Source organism: Lissotriton helveticus, chromosome 9, assembly GCF_964261635.1.
Source record: "Lissotriton helveticus chromosome 9, aLisHel1.1, whole genome shotgun sequence".
In the NCBI taxonomy this organism is placed as follows: domain Eukaryota; kingdom Metazoa; phylum Chordata; class Amphibia; order Caudata; family Salamandridae; genus Lissotriton; species Lissotriton helveticus.
This window is the reverse complement of record NC_136070.1, coordinates 558,594,855-558,610,304: the sequence shown is the minus strand read 5'-3', so window position 1 is coordinate 558,610,304 and position 15,450 is coordinate 558,594,855. Positions and strand designations below refer to the sequence as shown.

At 43.7% G+C, this 15,450-nt stretch overlaps 1 protein-coding gene across 1 annotated transcript in view; it reads left to right on the top strand.

The window, feature by feature from the left end:
• The window catches only part of EFEMP2 (EGF-like fibulin extracellular matrix protein 2), a 131,093-nt gene that overhangs the window by 37,319 nt on the left and 78,324 nt on the right, over nt 1–15,450 (top strand). Inside the window, exons 5-6 of the mRNA XM_078660457.1 lie at nt 7,749–7,871; nt 14,630–14,746. Of these exons, the coding sequence (XP_078516583.1) occupies nt 7,749–7,871; nt 14,630–14,746 (240 nt within the window). The remainder of the gene's footprint in view (nt 1–7,748; nt 7,872–14,629; nt 14,747–15,450) is intronic.

Here is a 15,450-nt window from a genome sequence, read left to right as displayed (position 1 = left end):
ATGTTATTCATGAAACCCTGCACCAACATCTGTAATTGTCTAGTGGGCTGAGGTGCGGACATCATAAACATCGGCCCCTTGCCACAGAGTGTGCCCTGCCTGCCACAATAACCACATTCCCCATACCCCATCGTTTAATAATCTGAGGACAAAGGATCTAGCAAACATTGTTTGAAAAGTTGATGCTGGTCTTTCCCTTGCATGTGAGAAATTCTGGAAAATACACTCTATCTGGAGTGGGAAATTGTATAGATTTTCAGGAAATCCTATGCTTTGGTTCGCCCTTGCCTTCTGCACACCCTCACAGCAGGATAGATAGTAACCCTCATTTTTTTAAAAATAGGTTTTATTGGGTTTTAAAAAGTCATACTAATTACTGTTAGAAAGAGGTAAAAGCCACTGTCATAAAAGCTCATTACGTCTTATTGTGGGCCGGAAAAACACTTCAGTGGCCCAATGCCCACCCTCGACAGCCCCCGCGGAGTAGTAACAATAGGGTTCTTTAGTAGTTCACAGTGTTTGCTTCCATTAGGCCTTGTGTTCACTATTCAACATTAACCCGCCTATAGATAGTAACTCACATGCAATCAGTAGTGTACTTCTTCTGGATTTCGTAAGAGGGGCTCTGTGCACCAACCCAGAAAGACATTTGGCAGAAACCGTATGTCGCTGGTTGGCATTGTCCTCTTGGCCAGGAAGAGAACTTTCCTTCCGGACATACCCTGATCAGCATTGGAAGAAGAATAATCTGTAACACCCGATGTGAAGACAGCTGCACTGCATGACCAGGAGGTCAAAAAGAAAGGTCTCGGTCACTGATTCCTTTGTGGATGTCATCTGCCCAGCAGCAAGTAGTATCTGGTACCCCAGCTGGCCTAAACTGACTGAAGAAGCAACTACCATCCGAGACTTTATGGGAGCGATAACTGCCCCTATCTGCCTCACTAGCAGTAGTTCCCTCATGAACCCAAGTCTTGGGGTTATGTCTTGTTGGTTGTGGTCCTGATTCTCCTAAATGTGTTTAAATTAACTTTCCAGCCCTTAATGTTCTGTCGGTATCATTGCTTATAGTCACAGATAAACTCAGTTCCCCACTGAGTCTAGGGTGTTAATGGTTGCCTCCGGCCCATTGGGTGCTCCGACCGATTCAAAACCATGAGCACCGGTGGCCTGTTTCTAGGGCTGGACTGGCTGTAGCGGGCATCGGGCGTTTCCCCAGGAGGGTGGGGGCCGGGTTTGCAGCTGTGGGGTCAGTTTTTGCCGCAGTGGGGACTGGTTTTGCAGCGGTGCTGCAAAATCGCCCCCCAGGAACAAAAGCAGCAGTGCTTCACACTTGCACCACCAGCCCCCCATGACATCTCCCCCACCCCCCACGGGCTGGTTTGACAAAATTGCCAGGGCTGCTTTGGATTCTGCAATGAGGCGCAGTGCAGGCAGAGGCAGCTGAGGTTCAGTTCAACACCGAGGAATGACTGGTGCTGGAGTCTGGTCAGCACCGAAAGTAAGCTCCTTAGAAGTACCTCATCTTTAAAATCAGAATCTAGAAACAGTGGATAATGCAGAGTAACCACCGACTGCACCATGACCTAGAGAATAGCCGTTAGTAACTCTGTTCGTCGAGTGCCCACCTTCAGAGATCACTGTGTAATAAGTGTGGCAAAGGTCTGCAATCCAGCATGGAGCGAAAAAACAAACTTACCAACTCTCTCACAAACAGGAGCTGCAATTTGTGAATTGAAATTTAGTTTTGTAACTGAGTGGCGTCCACCTTCCGTCATAGATCGGAAACTCGGACCACCTAGGGGAGAATTTGGCATCATACTTGGCAGCAGCCTCTGCCAACTGTTACCACTTGAGTACGCCCAAAAAGGAGGCCTGCTTAACCTCCCTGCTCTCAGAACCGCTGGCATATGTCTCTGGCGTCCTCTTCTCGGTGGTCAGCAAATGAGCCCCTTAACATTGCCAGAGTACTTAAATAATACCACAGGGCTTCAGGAGTGAAGCCATCTCTGCCAAGCAATGGTTTCATGTCACCAAATCAAAGTGTCTGCACACAGTCCGCGTTTCAAAGTGAAACGAGTAGCTATGTGAACACGTCATGCTTTTCCAGAGTGTGCCTACAGCTAGCACATTTTCTAACTACCATGGTTAAAAGACACGTTTTTGAATTAGTATTGGAGGGTAGCGTATGAAATACTTCAATTAGGTAACATCTACACAAAACCGAAGTATTGTACCAGGAAATATTGTGTTGGTCTGAAGAGTGTCACCCAATAGAAGCAAGGTACAGAGAAAACAAGAATTGGCAAAGTCAATCAAATTAGCTTCGTAATAGTGAAAATATTTCACCAAGATTCACTAAAGCACAGCACAGTTAGGGATGTATGACATTACAACGCATGCTTTTACATCGCATGCCTTTACAACGCGGTATTTACAACGAATACCTTTACATCGCATAGTGCTTTGGGGTGCTGGATAGTGAATAGTTTAATTTACTATTCCAACTGCAGTCCCCGTGGATAGTAGGGAAGGTGTTGGATAGTAAATTAAACTTATTCCCTATCCTAGAGCTCCCCCCAGCGCAATGCGTTGTAATGGTTTGCGTTGTAAAAGTTGCGTCGTAAAGGCACTGCGTGGTAAAAGTTGCGTTGTAAAGGATGTTTCCCCACAGTTACAACATAAACAGCAGAGTATTGCTTCCTTCATACACACAGAACAGGAATAAAGTACGGAACAGCAGTGTGAGCGTCACGCACACAAAAGTAACAGGTGCAGTGTTTTGTAACTGTGGTGCCAACTTCTGTCACTCACACAGAGCTGTTACAACAATGTCCGCAGTGGCACACACATCCCTTGTGCTTGCCACGAGCATTGTTGAGTACTCGTAATGGATAACCTCAAAATGGGTCAGCAGTCCATTCTGTCACTGTAAGCTGTCACATGCTACCCCGCCTATATGTAACATTATGTAGGACTTCTCTTTAGGACCCTTTGCTGCACCAGCTACTCCCAGGAACACCACACATCCTACAATAAATCTATATACCCTAGTAGAACATTACAGACCTTTCAATACTCTGTTTCTACCATTAAACAGCTCATTGTATGCCTTTCCTGTTCTGGAGACCTCATCCACAGTATGGCCTCCAATCATTGGGGCCACATCGGAAGAGTTATCACTACTTTCAGGGGTGTTTGGGTTGGAGAACTATTGGGTCCTGCCTCCAGTTCTAGAGTGCTACTTCTGGTTTACTGTATTGTGTACTGCACTTCCAGAGTCCATCTTGAATACTTAAGGGCATATTAGCAAGAACCTCATTAAAATTATCGCCGTTTTAGCAACATGAACCTACAGCTAAAACTGCGATAATGGGCTTGCTAATATGCGTTATAGAATTCCAATAGAAGCCCAGGTTAGATGTCCTGCACATCTAACCTGGGCTTCTATTGGAATTCTCTAACGCATATTAGCAAGCCCATTATCGCCGTTTTAACGGCAGTTTCCTGTCGCTAAAACAGCGATAATTTTAACGAGGTTCTTGCTAATATGCCCCCTAGTCTTGGGGAGCTCCTGCCCTGTTGCATAAGCAGACTGGAAACAGTTCGGAGGTGGGACACCAAGATGCAATAGGGGTTAAGATACAAGGCTGCCACCACTTCTGGGACCCACACTCAACAAGAACAACAGAGGTGCTTTCCTGTGCTCGACCTACCACTAAATTGGTGGCCCTTTTGCAACAACCACTTACTGATGTTAGCCTCCCATCTGTTGTGCAATGTTGTTACCTTAATTTAAGCCACTCCGTTTGTCAGTAAGTAGGGGACAAGAATGTTCGTGCAGAACAACTAGTGGCTCAGACTGGACCGGGTGTCCTCCTGTCAAGAGCTCTGAGGCTATCATGGATCGTGTCTTATCCCAGAGATCACTTCTCACTCAGGGCCCCTCTGGGCAAGCACCCCTAAGGGCAATAAGAGCATAGCCTCCCTGAAGGCTTCTTATCCCTGTCCTATCAAACGTCCTCTCCGCAGACTCCACATGACTCACTCTCACCAGAACATTTGAGTCAGGAAGACCTCAGGCATTCCTATACAGCCACCTGGCCAATCACACTTATTGTGTGCACACTGAAAATGAGGCACTACCCATGCAGTCTATAAAGCCACCAGTTTTACCAAGGAAAATCCAAAATAAATCCCAGCCTCACTAGCCCGAATGTAGCACGGCCACTCAATGGAGCTTATGGGACCATGCACACATGCACCCTATTTATTGCGGTAATCACTCATACAAGCTTATGTAAACATTCACCTGACCATTGTAGGGAAGGACCTCTGCATGTAGAAAGAGAACGTAGAGGGGCAGATCATGTTAAGCATGTGATCAGGATAAATGATAAAACCGGGTGCTCACCAGAAGGAACCCTGTAAAATACTATTGAGGGCTTGAACATGGAAGGACATGTGTGCCCTAACTGTTATTGATTAGAGAAACATTGTGCTAGCATTTCCAATGGCCACAGTGACACTAATATTTCTGTAGTGGGTTAAGCTGGAACTACGGGTCAAGAGTGTCAAATGTAGTCAAAAGCAATAACATCCCTAGACACAGTATCACCAGCTATGACAGCCACCTAGAGGATACTTCAAAGAAACTTTAACACGGAGGCCATGCCTGGAGTCGGAAAACACGTTTAGAATAGCTTACTTATAAATTAGGATTCAGAAAAGGGGGTGGTGATGAACAGAGTGTCTGAATTAAGCAGACCACTCTTACCCAGTCCAAAGATCAGGGCTTGATCCATCACCATTATTTAGCTCACTGCCCCATCCCAGCTCAGAACCTGGCTATATGCAAATTAGTCTGTCCCTGGCCCAGTGCATCATGGGAACAGGGCAGACCAAACTACCAAGCCAATTCTTCACCAGAAAGGAGACCAGCTACCGGGGACCGGTTTCTGGCATTTCAGCCTCGTCGGCCCGGCTTGCTTGAATCCTGATGGAGCAGTGAGCAAGGGACTCATGTCTGAGTATACCCTGCCACACCTATAGTGGCCAAAAACGATTCAGAAAAGGGGGTGGTGATAAACAGAGTGTCTGAATTAAGCAGACCACTCTTACCCAGTCCAAAGATCAGGGCTTGATCCATCACCGTTATTTAGCTCACTGCCCCATCCCAGCTCAGAACCTGGCTATATGCAAATTAGTCTGTCCCTGGCCCAGTGCATCATGGGAACAGGGCAGACCAAACTACCAAGCCAATTCTTCACCAGAAAGGAGACCAGCTACCGGGGACCGGTTTCTGGCATTTCAGCCTCGTCGGCCCTGGTCTGGTCTGCCCTGTTCCCATGATGCACTGGGCCAGGGACAGACTAATTTGCATACAGCCAGGTTCTGAAACTGGGATGGTGCAATGAGCTAAAAAACGGTGTTGGATCTAGCCCTGATCTCTTGACTGGGTGAGAGTATTCTGCTTAATTCAGAGACTCTGTCCATCACCACCCCTTGTTGTAAATATTTTTGTCCACCCTAAGCGTGGAAGGGTATACTCAGATGTGAGTCCCTTGCTCATTGCACCATCAGGATTCAAGCAAGCCGGGCCGAAGACGGCTGTAATGCCAGAAACCGGTCCCCGGAAGCTTGTTTCCTTCCCAGTGTAAGAATTGGCTTTTGTAGTCTGGTCTGCCCTGTTCCCATGATGCACTGGGCCAGGGACAGACTAATTTGCATACAGCCAGGTTCTGAAACTGGGATGGTGCAATGAGCTAAAAACGGTGTTTGATCTAGCCCTGATCTCTTGACTGGGTGAGAGTATTCTGCTTAATTCAGAGACTCTGTCCATCACCACCCCTTGTTGTAAATACTTATAAATTAGAGCAGAGAAATAAATGTAGCAGCTAGGTGTAGCTGCTTTTTAGGGTACTTGATGGGAAACAAGAAGGTGACTAGAAGTCTCACTCACCATACTCCTTGCTTAACTGTCCAGACAGGAAAAGGAGTAATTGGTAAGGCAATAGGATGAAATAGCAGTGGCAGTAAGTTAGAAGGAAATGTGTGCAGGAGATCGATCTTCTGAGGGCATACTGCCTGGGGCCTGCACACAAGGTATATCATCCTTGGATTCTCGGGCAACAGTTTCCCTCCAGGAACCTTTAAAAGAGGGATGAAGTGTTTATCCTTGATCAATAAGATCGATGGCGATGGTGATTAAGACTAACTGTCACCAGTTCTAGAATTTTTCAAACAACTTGTTTGCTACACTTATTTTCCTCGATAGTTGTGCAGGACCAGTTAGATTTTTAGGTTTCTACTTTAAGTGGCAACATCCTTTGTTTATTGTTCCTGAGGGGGGCCATTATTTTCTCACCAGGGTGCTCCTTTCATAGTTCATTGCCTCCATTAACACTATCCATCGCCCGTAAGATGCGGCTCCCATTTAGACCACCCTGGAGATCCTGCTCTATTTCTATTTCCATTTGTAAAGTATTCCTCCCACCAGTGGTTTCTTGTCACTAACTTGGGTAGCTATTATGACTCTGTCATGCCTCAGTTTTTCCTGGATTTTGAGAAGTAGCCTGAAAGACACTGCCATTGACAGACATCGGTAACCATCTTCTCAAAGCTTTATTTGATTTGACTCCTGCCATTTGTAATCAAATGTCACCACAATCTCTTCTTTTCTTTTGGCCAAAAGTTGGAATGAAAAGCATGGAATAACGGTGTTTCACCCTTGTCTCTTGCCTCATCTCTCTCTTTTGAGCTACCTCATTGGGGGAGGAGAAGGGAAATTGTAACAAGCATCCCACTTAAGTTTTAATTTTTTAGTCTCCTGTTTGTTTACTACTTTGTCAATCATTGCTGTGAAACTCACTCTTTACTGGTGGCATGAATAGGTCTTGAGTCTCAGAATAATGGACAAGGTTCCCGTCTTGTCTACTTACCTGAAAATGATGTCATATTTAGTGCTGTGGAATGGGTTAGAGGACAAACTTGTTGATAGATTTGTGGGTAGGCAAGTCAGAGACGAGATTCCCCTTTGCCACCTTATCATAAGGTTACAAACAACATTGGAACATTGTTGACAGTGGCCCTATAATGGCCCCATTCTCTTTCGCCATTGTTTTCAAGGGTGTTAGGGGTATTTTGGGCATCAATGTTCAATGAAAAAGTATTTGCTTCACTCTACATAATGTAGGTCCTGGACAAGGTAAGCTTCAACATGCTGCTCAAGCTACAATATGTATCCCTTTCCCAATGTAATGGCAGTGGTTACCATTCAGCACCAACAAAAAGGAAGTAAGTACAAATATGGTAATGCTTATCCCGGCAACAGCACTGATCCTGCTGGGAGGCACTCCATCACCTCTCATGGCTGCTATCCACCTCACAATTGTTTCAGAATTCAAAGTTGTTTAAGAGCTTTTAGGCCTGTTTGCTCCAAACATAGCTTACTAACAGAGTTTGCTTCCACCAATGGGCATGGCACAAAGACTCAACATATGTATTACACCAAGCAACCCTGCTGCTCCCACCAAGAATACAAGGAACTCAGAAATCACAATGGTTCAGGTCCCTGTATCCATCAAATTATCTGATTAACTAGTAGCATTAGTAGGACAAACCTCTTCAATATTAATATCAGCATTACAGAAATGTAATTGGCATGTGGGGTGGAGGATTACAGGGTGTTCTAAATTAATTTGAAGTTTTCTTCAAGAAGCTCAGTTTCCTCTTGTTCTGTTTTGCAGATGTGAATGAGTGCCTGTACGAGACCCATGACTGCCAGCCAAGCCAAGAGTGTATCAATACCCATGGGGGCTTCCACTGCAAATGTCCTGAAGGATACCGCAAGATAGGAACTGAATGTGTAGGTGAGTGTGAACTAGGGCAAAGTCTTTTCTCAAGCAAATTATATCTTTGTTATGCTCACCTCCCCTCCATCAAAATCTATTCCTCTCTGGGTAATGTCATCCCAAAACCCTGTTTCATTGTTCAACTGAAATATATGGGCAGGTTTAGCATCTTCTGATCCTTATGTTATTAGAGGGCAACTCTTTCCTCCTGCATTTGTTTCTCACATTAACAATCTAAATACACTCTCATTAGCACCATTCCACTGACAATCTTGCACTGTGGACACAATATACTTTGAGACTCTTTTGTAGATGTTTAAATTCAAAGCAAGCAAATATTGCCCTAGTTGTACAAAGTTCTCAAACCTCTCTAGTGATCCATAGCTATTATTTTGAATCCCTGACTCGTATCCCTATATATACCCTTAAGCATAAACTTTCCTCAAAAGCAGTACAAAAACACCTTTTCTAAGTTAGAAATTAATGTCCATCCCCATCAACTACCATCTAGATCCTTTTCATCAATCTTGCTCTCAAAGTCTAGAGCCTGTTTGGTAAATCCAATGTTTGTCTCTTAACATCAGTTTAGTTTTGTACATTAACCACATACTCATATGAGATCTTTAACGCCATTATTTTTCTGTAGCCAAGAAGCTCTACCATTTTCCCGATAAATCAACACTTTGATCTTTCCCCTCTGCACTTATCCTTGGTCTCCTTAAACGTTTATCCCCTCCTATATCTTGTTTCACCCCAACCATAAAGACCATAAGGATTTTTGCAATAAATGTTTTTATGTCCAACAGGCTTCTGAAACAGAACCTTTACAGGTTACACATTGAACTTCAGTTTCAGAGCTCCACTATTCGCAACCCCCTGGGTCTACATCCCACAATCCACAATGCTAATCCGTGCCTCTTATGTTCACGCACAATGCTTACAATATAGCAAACAGTCTTCATTCTCAACCATGAAATATCTGAGCATCTTTCTTGCCTGTTTTGTCTGTCTTGCTGTTGTGTCTCTATTGTCCATCAGTTGGTGTACTTCATGGTTTATTGTTGTGCAGCACTTTTTGTATTTCGTATGACAATTTGTTTTATGCCAAATATGTTTCTCCTTTTTATGCTCAAAACATCAACTTTTCTACATAACTTGGTCGTTCTATGTCGTTTAGAAAGTTGTGTTGCTACCTGATGCCGATGTTCCTTATTCCTCACGGTCATGTTTGCTTCCATATTGTTAGTATATTGTTCTCCTCTGCTGTTGTCAGAACACAACCGGAGTAGAAGGCGCAATTAACATTTTTTTTTCTTCTAGCTTTGCTCTAACATCGAATATTCGTACACTGGCCCATACTCCGAGGTTGGGGCTCAATTCTGATCTCTTGGCAAACTGCTTTCTTCATAGGCATCAGAGTTTTCCACAAGGGGTGGTTACCAGGTGCAAAAAATATTTTATCCCTAACACTGTTCTCTAGGTTAATTTCAGTAGTTCAAGCCTGTGGAAATTAAATGGTGGAAAATTCCCAGTACAGAGTAATGCAGGATTTGGTATAGTATGCACTGAATTCAGGCTGTTATGCTACATTTAAGAGTTAAACTGTGAATATGAGGGATTTACTATATACAGTAAACACCCAACACCTTGGTGTAATCATTTAATATGACTGCTAAATGCCACAACCCCTTTCTGGGCACTTGTTATAGGGGCATTCATCTAATAACTGTTCAGCTTTACCACTTCACTGTTTTATTTGTGCATCTTCTTGTTCGTACTGTATATGCTAATAGCACATTACAATTGGTCACTAGTGAATACCATCCATAAAGCTTTTTCCTCAATTACCCTCACAATTGTTATTTTGCAGGGATTGTAAATATAAAAAAAATCTTCTACATCTGTTAAGTATGGCCCAAGTTTAGTCTGTGCTTTTTGAACCTATTTTTTAACACCTTGGGTAAAGACTTTCAGTCTTTAGTGTCAGAAATTGGAAGGAGGTGAGCGCCCCTTTCTGGAATGACAGGTGATGGAGGCTATAAGTAACGCCTGATGGGAGGGTGTATTTTTCAAACATTTGCAGGTTTGCACACTGCATGTTCACCTATCTAGGGCCAATGAAATATTATGGCATTATTCAACTTGCATTCTTTGTGTTTATCATCCTAAATATTGAGCCTTCACCACACTCATCTAGTTTCTCACCAACGTACTGGTCTTTGCGCAGCCAAGGGAACGTGACAATCCTTAGCAAGGATATTGACACGAAAAGTGATAGAAGAAATACCTTAAATCAAAATATTGTTAAGAACTTGTTGAATCACCTAGTTCTCCTAAACGTTTTATCAAACACAAGGTACACTTAATGCGTCCTAATGCCCTCAAAATTAAAATTTGGGTCTCTGTACACACAAGGGGGCTGATTTAGAGTTTAAAAGACAGGGTATTCCATCACAACAGAGTACCCTCTCCACCAAACTCTTAGTCAGCCCACCTGACTTTCTTTCTTTACAGTATTTATAAAGTGCTACCATCATACCCAAGGGGTTATCCCGGTGCTAGAATTGAGGATTGCCTGTCACACTGCTCAAGCCGTTATTGGCTGGAATAGCCAAGTCTTTAGCTTCTTTCAAAAGGTAAAGAGGTCAGAGATAAGGAAAAGATCAAGAGGCAAGGAATTCCAATAGATTGCTGCTAGATGGCTGAAAGAACACCTCACATTCTCGCCTTTTAATGCACTTGGCCCTCAAAATGGCTAGATTAGCAGAGCAAAGTGCAATTGTAGGCTTGTAGAAAGTGACTCGCTCACGTAAAATGATTGGCACAGTTTCGTAGAGTTCTCTGTGAACATGACATAGTATCTTGAATTACCTACAGGAAGCCAATACAATGAGTTCAGACAGCGGAAACCAAACTGGTTTGTGTACTGATGCAAATAAGTCTGTCTGCCATGTTCTGGACTGATTACAAATGGATAAATAGGAAATCAACCATTCCTAGGTAAAAGACGTTCCCATAAACCAATCTATTCATAATTAAGGCCTGAATGACTGTAATTCGCCAATCTGCTGGGATCCAAAGAAAAAACGTATGTGGCAAACGGAGAAAACCAAAACATTTATCACATGTTGCAGTAACCTGGTCTTGCATAGATAGAGTATCATCTATTAAGAAGCCAAGGTTCTTGGCTACTCTTTTAGGTCTGGGCACAGGGCCCAAAGGTGATGTCCACCAAGAGTCATTTCACTTTCCCCACCAAAGAGCAGTGTTTCTATTTTCAGTATTATGTTTCAGGCAGTGTGACTGCATCCAAGTGGCAACTTTAAAACGACAGCTCTGAGATTGACTTGTGTGTCTCTGTGTTTCTTGCCTATAGAAATGATAAGCTGGGTATCTTCAGCATAGGAGAGGATCTCAAAGCCTTTACAATACCCGCTGAAGAATACACATGGTTATTGAACGAGGAGGGGCAGAGTGAAGAGCCATGTGGGACCCCACATTTGGACATGCAATGGTTGGACCTGAAAGGAGGCAACTGGACTGATTGGGGATCTATTTTTCAAAAAGGATCCGAACCACTGCAAACCTTTCAAATGTAGACCGATTTCATTAAGTCTCTGCTTTAAGGGACTCTGTGAGGCTGCATTGAAAACTGCAGACAAATCCAACAAGATCAGGGCGGCAACCTTTCCCTGATCAACTTCTGATCTAATACTATCCCATACTGCCAAAAAGTGAACTCTGTCCTATTTCTGGTTCTAAAGTCTGTTTGAGTAGGGGCCCACAAATTATTACTTTCTAAAAAATGCATTAGCTGGGCATTGACTAGAGTTTATAACACTTTTTGACATATCAGACAGTAAAGAAAGTGGGCCATAATTAGACAAGATGGAAGCATCAAACCCATTTCCTTTGCCAAATGCAATATCGGGGCCTGATTCCACATGGCAGGATATTCAGCCCTATTCAGAGAGAGATTAAAGATCTGTGTAAGAAATTAACTTAACGTAGAAGACAAACGAGAAAAGATAAAGTAGGGATATGGTTCCAAAGATTAACCAGATTTCATTTCTAGCATAGCTTTTTCTACAACTTGTGGATTAAAAAGCGTGAAGCTGGCTAAAAGGGCCAAAGCTCTCCCATGAGCGTCAAGATTCTTAAAAGTGTTCTCCACTAGAGGAGGTTAATCTTCAAAAATCAGTGTTCAAGCAATAAAGTCTGGTTTAGACTGTTGAGTTAGCAGTTACACACAGACAAATAAAGATGTGTAATACTAAGCTCCGTGTGTGGCTTAGCCATTGTCAGGTACCCAGGCTTGGGAAGACGCTACACAATTCTCCCCTAATCTTTTTACAAAGTACTGTTTTTTGCATGTCTGAGCACCTAGTGATAAGCTTTCAGGGTGGTTCTATTGGCTTCGAGTAGGGCGGTCCAACAGTATGTCGAAGAAAGAGCCTACTCTGTCTACATTGTTGGCATACTCCTTTGACTGCCTGGCGGAGTACCGGCCGTTGGAGGTAAGCCAATATAGAGTGGCGAGCGGATTGTTTTATTTTGCTGTTTAACACCGCCAGGTAAAACCTGGCAGTGAGGGAAAGTAAAAATATAAATGTTACTCCCACACCATGGGTGAAAACTGCCATGGCGGAGTATTAGTTTAAAAAAATGTAAAACAACCTCCTGCTTTGGAAATGTAGTTTTGGAAAATATATAACATTGGAAAAAATGTATAGCCTGCTGTCATTTTTGACATAGCCATCTGTCAAGATTTCCCAACATTGACAGGAACCTGATGGTAGTTCCTGCCAATCTATTCTCAATGTCCACGGGGCCAGAAGGCATCTCTCAATTAGGTGGATGGGATGTCTATCAAGGTCCACGGAAGAAAGTACTCTGTGGTCTTTACGGACATTAAGCCGTCCGCAAAACTCTAAATTGGGCGCAAAGGGTTTTCAGTTTTCTTCCAGACCCTTGGGCTCTGTTAGACCTGTCAGCCTTAGAAAGGTCTTCCCCCAAACCTTTTGCCTTCCTCCTTAATTTTTGCTGATCTCGTTTTTGCTGGCCTTAGGACTCTGCAACCCTTACCACTACTGACCAATCCTAAAGTGCATGTGCTCACACGTTAAAACATGTAACATTGGTTTATCCCCAATTGGCACATTTAATTTACTTGCAAGTTCCTAGTAAAGTGGCACTACATGTGCCCAGGGCCTGTAAATAAAATGCCATTATTGGGCATACACACCGATTGGGCCACCACTTAAGTAGCCCTTTAGACATGTCTCAGGCCTGCCATTGCAGCCTGTGTATGCAGTTTTGATTGCCATGTTGACATGGCAAAATAAACCCTTTACTTTGCCCAAACCTTTCCTTTTTTATACATATAAGCCACCCCTAGGGTAGACCCTGGACAGCCCAGAGGCAGGACATGTACTTTTAAGTTTTACATTTCCTAGTAAGGAAAAACTCTTACATTTGTTTTCCACTCCTGTAAGGCCTACCTCTCCCATAAACTAATATTAGGGTTATCTTATTACATTTATTAAGCTGTAATTTCCAAATGGGACTATGTGTAACCAGTCCAGGTTTGGTGTCTTTGGAATTATAATGAAAAAGTCTAACTTATGGTTGAGTAGGATTTTACTTTGCAATTTTGAAAATGCTACTTTTAGAATGTTAGCATTTTCCTGCCTAAGCCATTTAGTGCCTGAAGCCTGTACCTGGGTCACATGACTGTGCGTAGCTGATAGTTGAGCTTTGTGTATTCCTCCTACTAGACATCCACACACAACAGAGAGCTTAGGGGGGTCTGGATGGATCATCACTGGCAGGATGGGAGGGAGGAGCTGGGCACAGCCCAACATTTCAGTACACTTCTGGACCTGTGGATACCCTGCCAGGAAGAAGGACTGCTCAGCTGCTGAAGGAATGCCACACTGCCACACAGCTACCCTGCTGTACTACTGCCTTGCTGTGCTAACTTGCTGCTTGCTGCCCTTTTGCCTGGCATCTGTTGAGCCCAGAACTCCAGGGTGACTCCAAGGGCTAGTTGACTGGTCTCCTGAGTTGAGCCTCAGGGACAGAAGACTCCAACAACATTGCTCCCTGCACCTGGACTCTGCCATCAGTGAGTCTAACCTGCCAAGTGATTCCACCCGAGTCCTGGACTCTTGAAAATGGGACTAAGGTGCTCTGCCAGCCTCTGTAGATCCAGCAGAACCAACGCATCTCTTCTGCTGTGTGGGTACCCTCAAGCAGAACCGATGCATTGCCACTGCCATGTAGATCGGAACCACTGCAAAGACCTGCATCACATCGCAGCCCGTGATCGCATTGGAACTGCCACTGCGCTGCACATCCTCGGCATAGGCCCTCACATCTCTGGTCAACAGCAGCCTCAACAACGACGTTGAACGGTGCAGTGTAGCTCCTCAGAACCAAAGCAACACCCCTACTGCGCGACACCTCCTACTTTGGTTCCATTAATTGGATTCTTGTAATTTTGGTTTTGTTTTTTTATTAAAAATTACACTCTTTTTCTAAAACTGTTGTAGGCTCCTTTCACTGTGTTACTGTTTCAAATGTTGCACAAATAATTTACTCATTACCTCTGAGTTAAGCCTGACTGATCTGTGCCACAGGTTAATTTAGGGATTGCTTGTGTCTTCACATTGAGAAGAATTGGGGTTACTGCTTGAGGAGGACATTCATCCCCCTCCACGAAAAATACAATTTCTTACAGTCTTTAACTCCACCTCCTCTTTTTTTCCTTGTAGACATTGATGAGTGTCGTTACCGTTACTGCCAGCACCGATGCGTCAATTCGCCTGGCTCCTTCACCTGCCAGTGTGAGCCTGGCTTCCAGTTGGCCGGTAACAACAGATCCTGTGTCGGTAAGCAAGTGCTGCCAGTGTGAAGATTGCAGTAAGGTGGCATGCTAGACTGGCCTTTTCTCACAGGCTGGAGAATGACCTTAATGCACTTTGCCTACTTTAAAATTGTGGTGAAATTAATCTGAAGAATTTTAGAAGTGGTTCTGCCCTTTGTCTGTGCATAAATGTAACTGAGTGAACCTCTTAATTTAACACATGTATTCCACACCTTGAAAAGCCACAAAAGGGAGCATGAAGTTCAACGTGTTTGTTATTATTTTTAATTATACTTCTGTTTTGGAGATCTTCAGGCATCTACCGGAAAGTATATTGCTAAGAAATCTGTGCCAGACTGGATCCAGAGATTTTTCTCAGCAATCTACTTGTGCACCAGTAGGTGGTTTTATGTAGCTATGTGCCAACTCCGTCCAGCCTCAGAAATGACACTGGAGCCACACATAGCCGCCCTCTCTGCGCAATGACATCAATTTCTTTCTTGACTCTGTCCCCGCCATCGGACGTGGAGCCAGTACTGGTCATAATCAACAATGTACAGATTTGGAATATTTTTAGAAGAAGAAGAAGGTGGGTGAGTCAGTGAAGAATTTGTGATTAGATCGAGTACACACCAGAGATCAAGTATTCACCAGAGATCAAGTATACACCAGAAAGAGTTTACTGTAGGTAAGTAACTTGTTCTTCTGATGGATATTTCTAACCTCAGA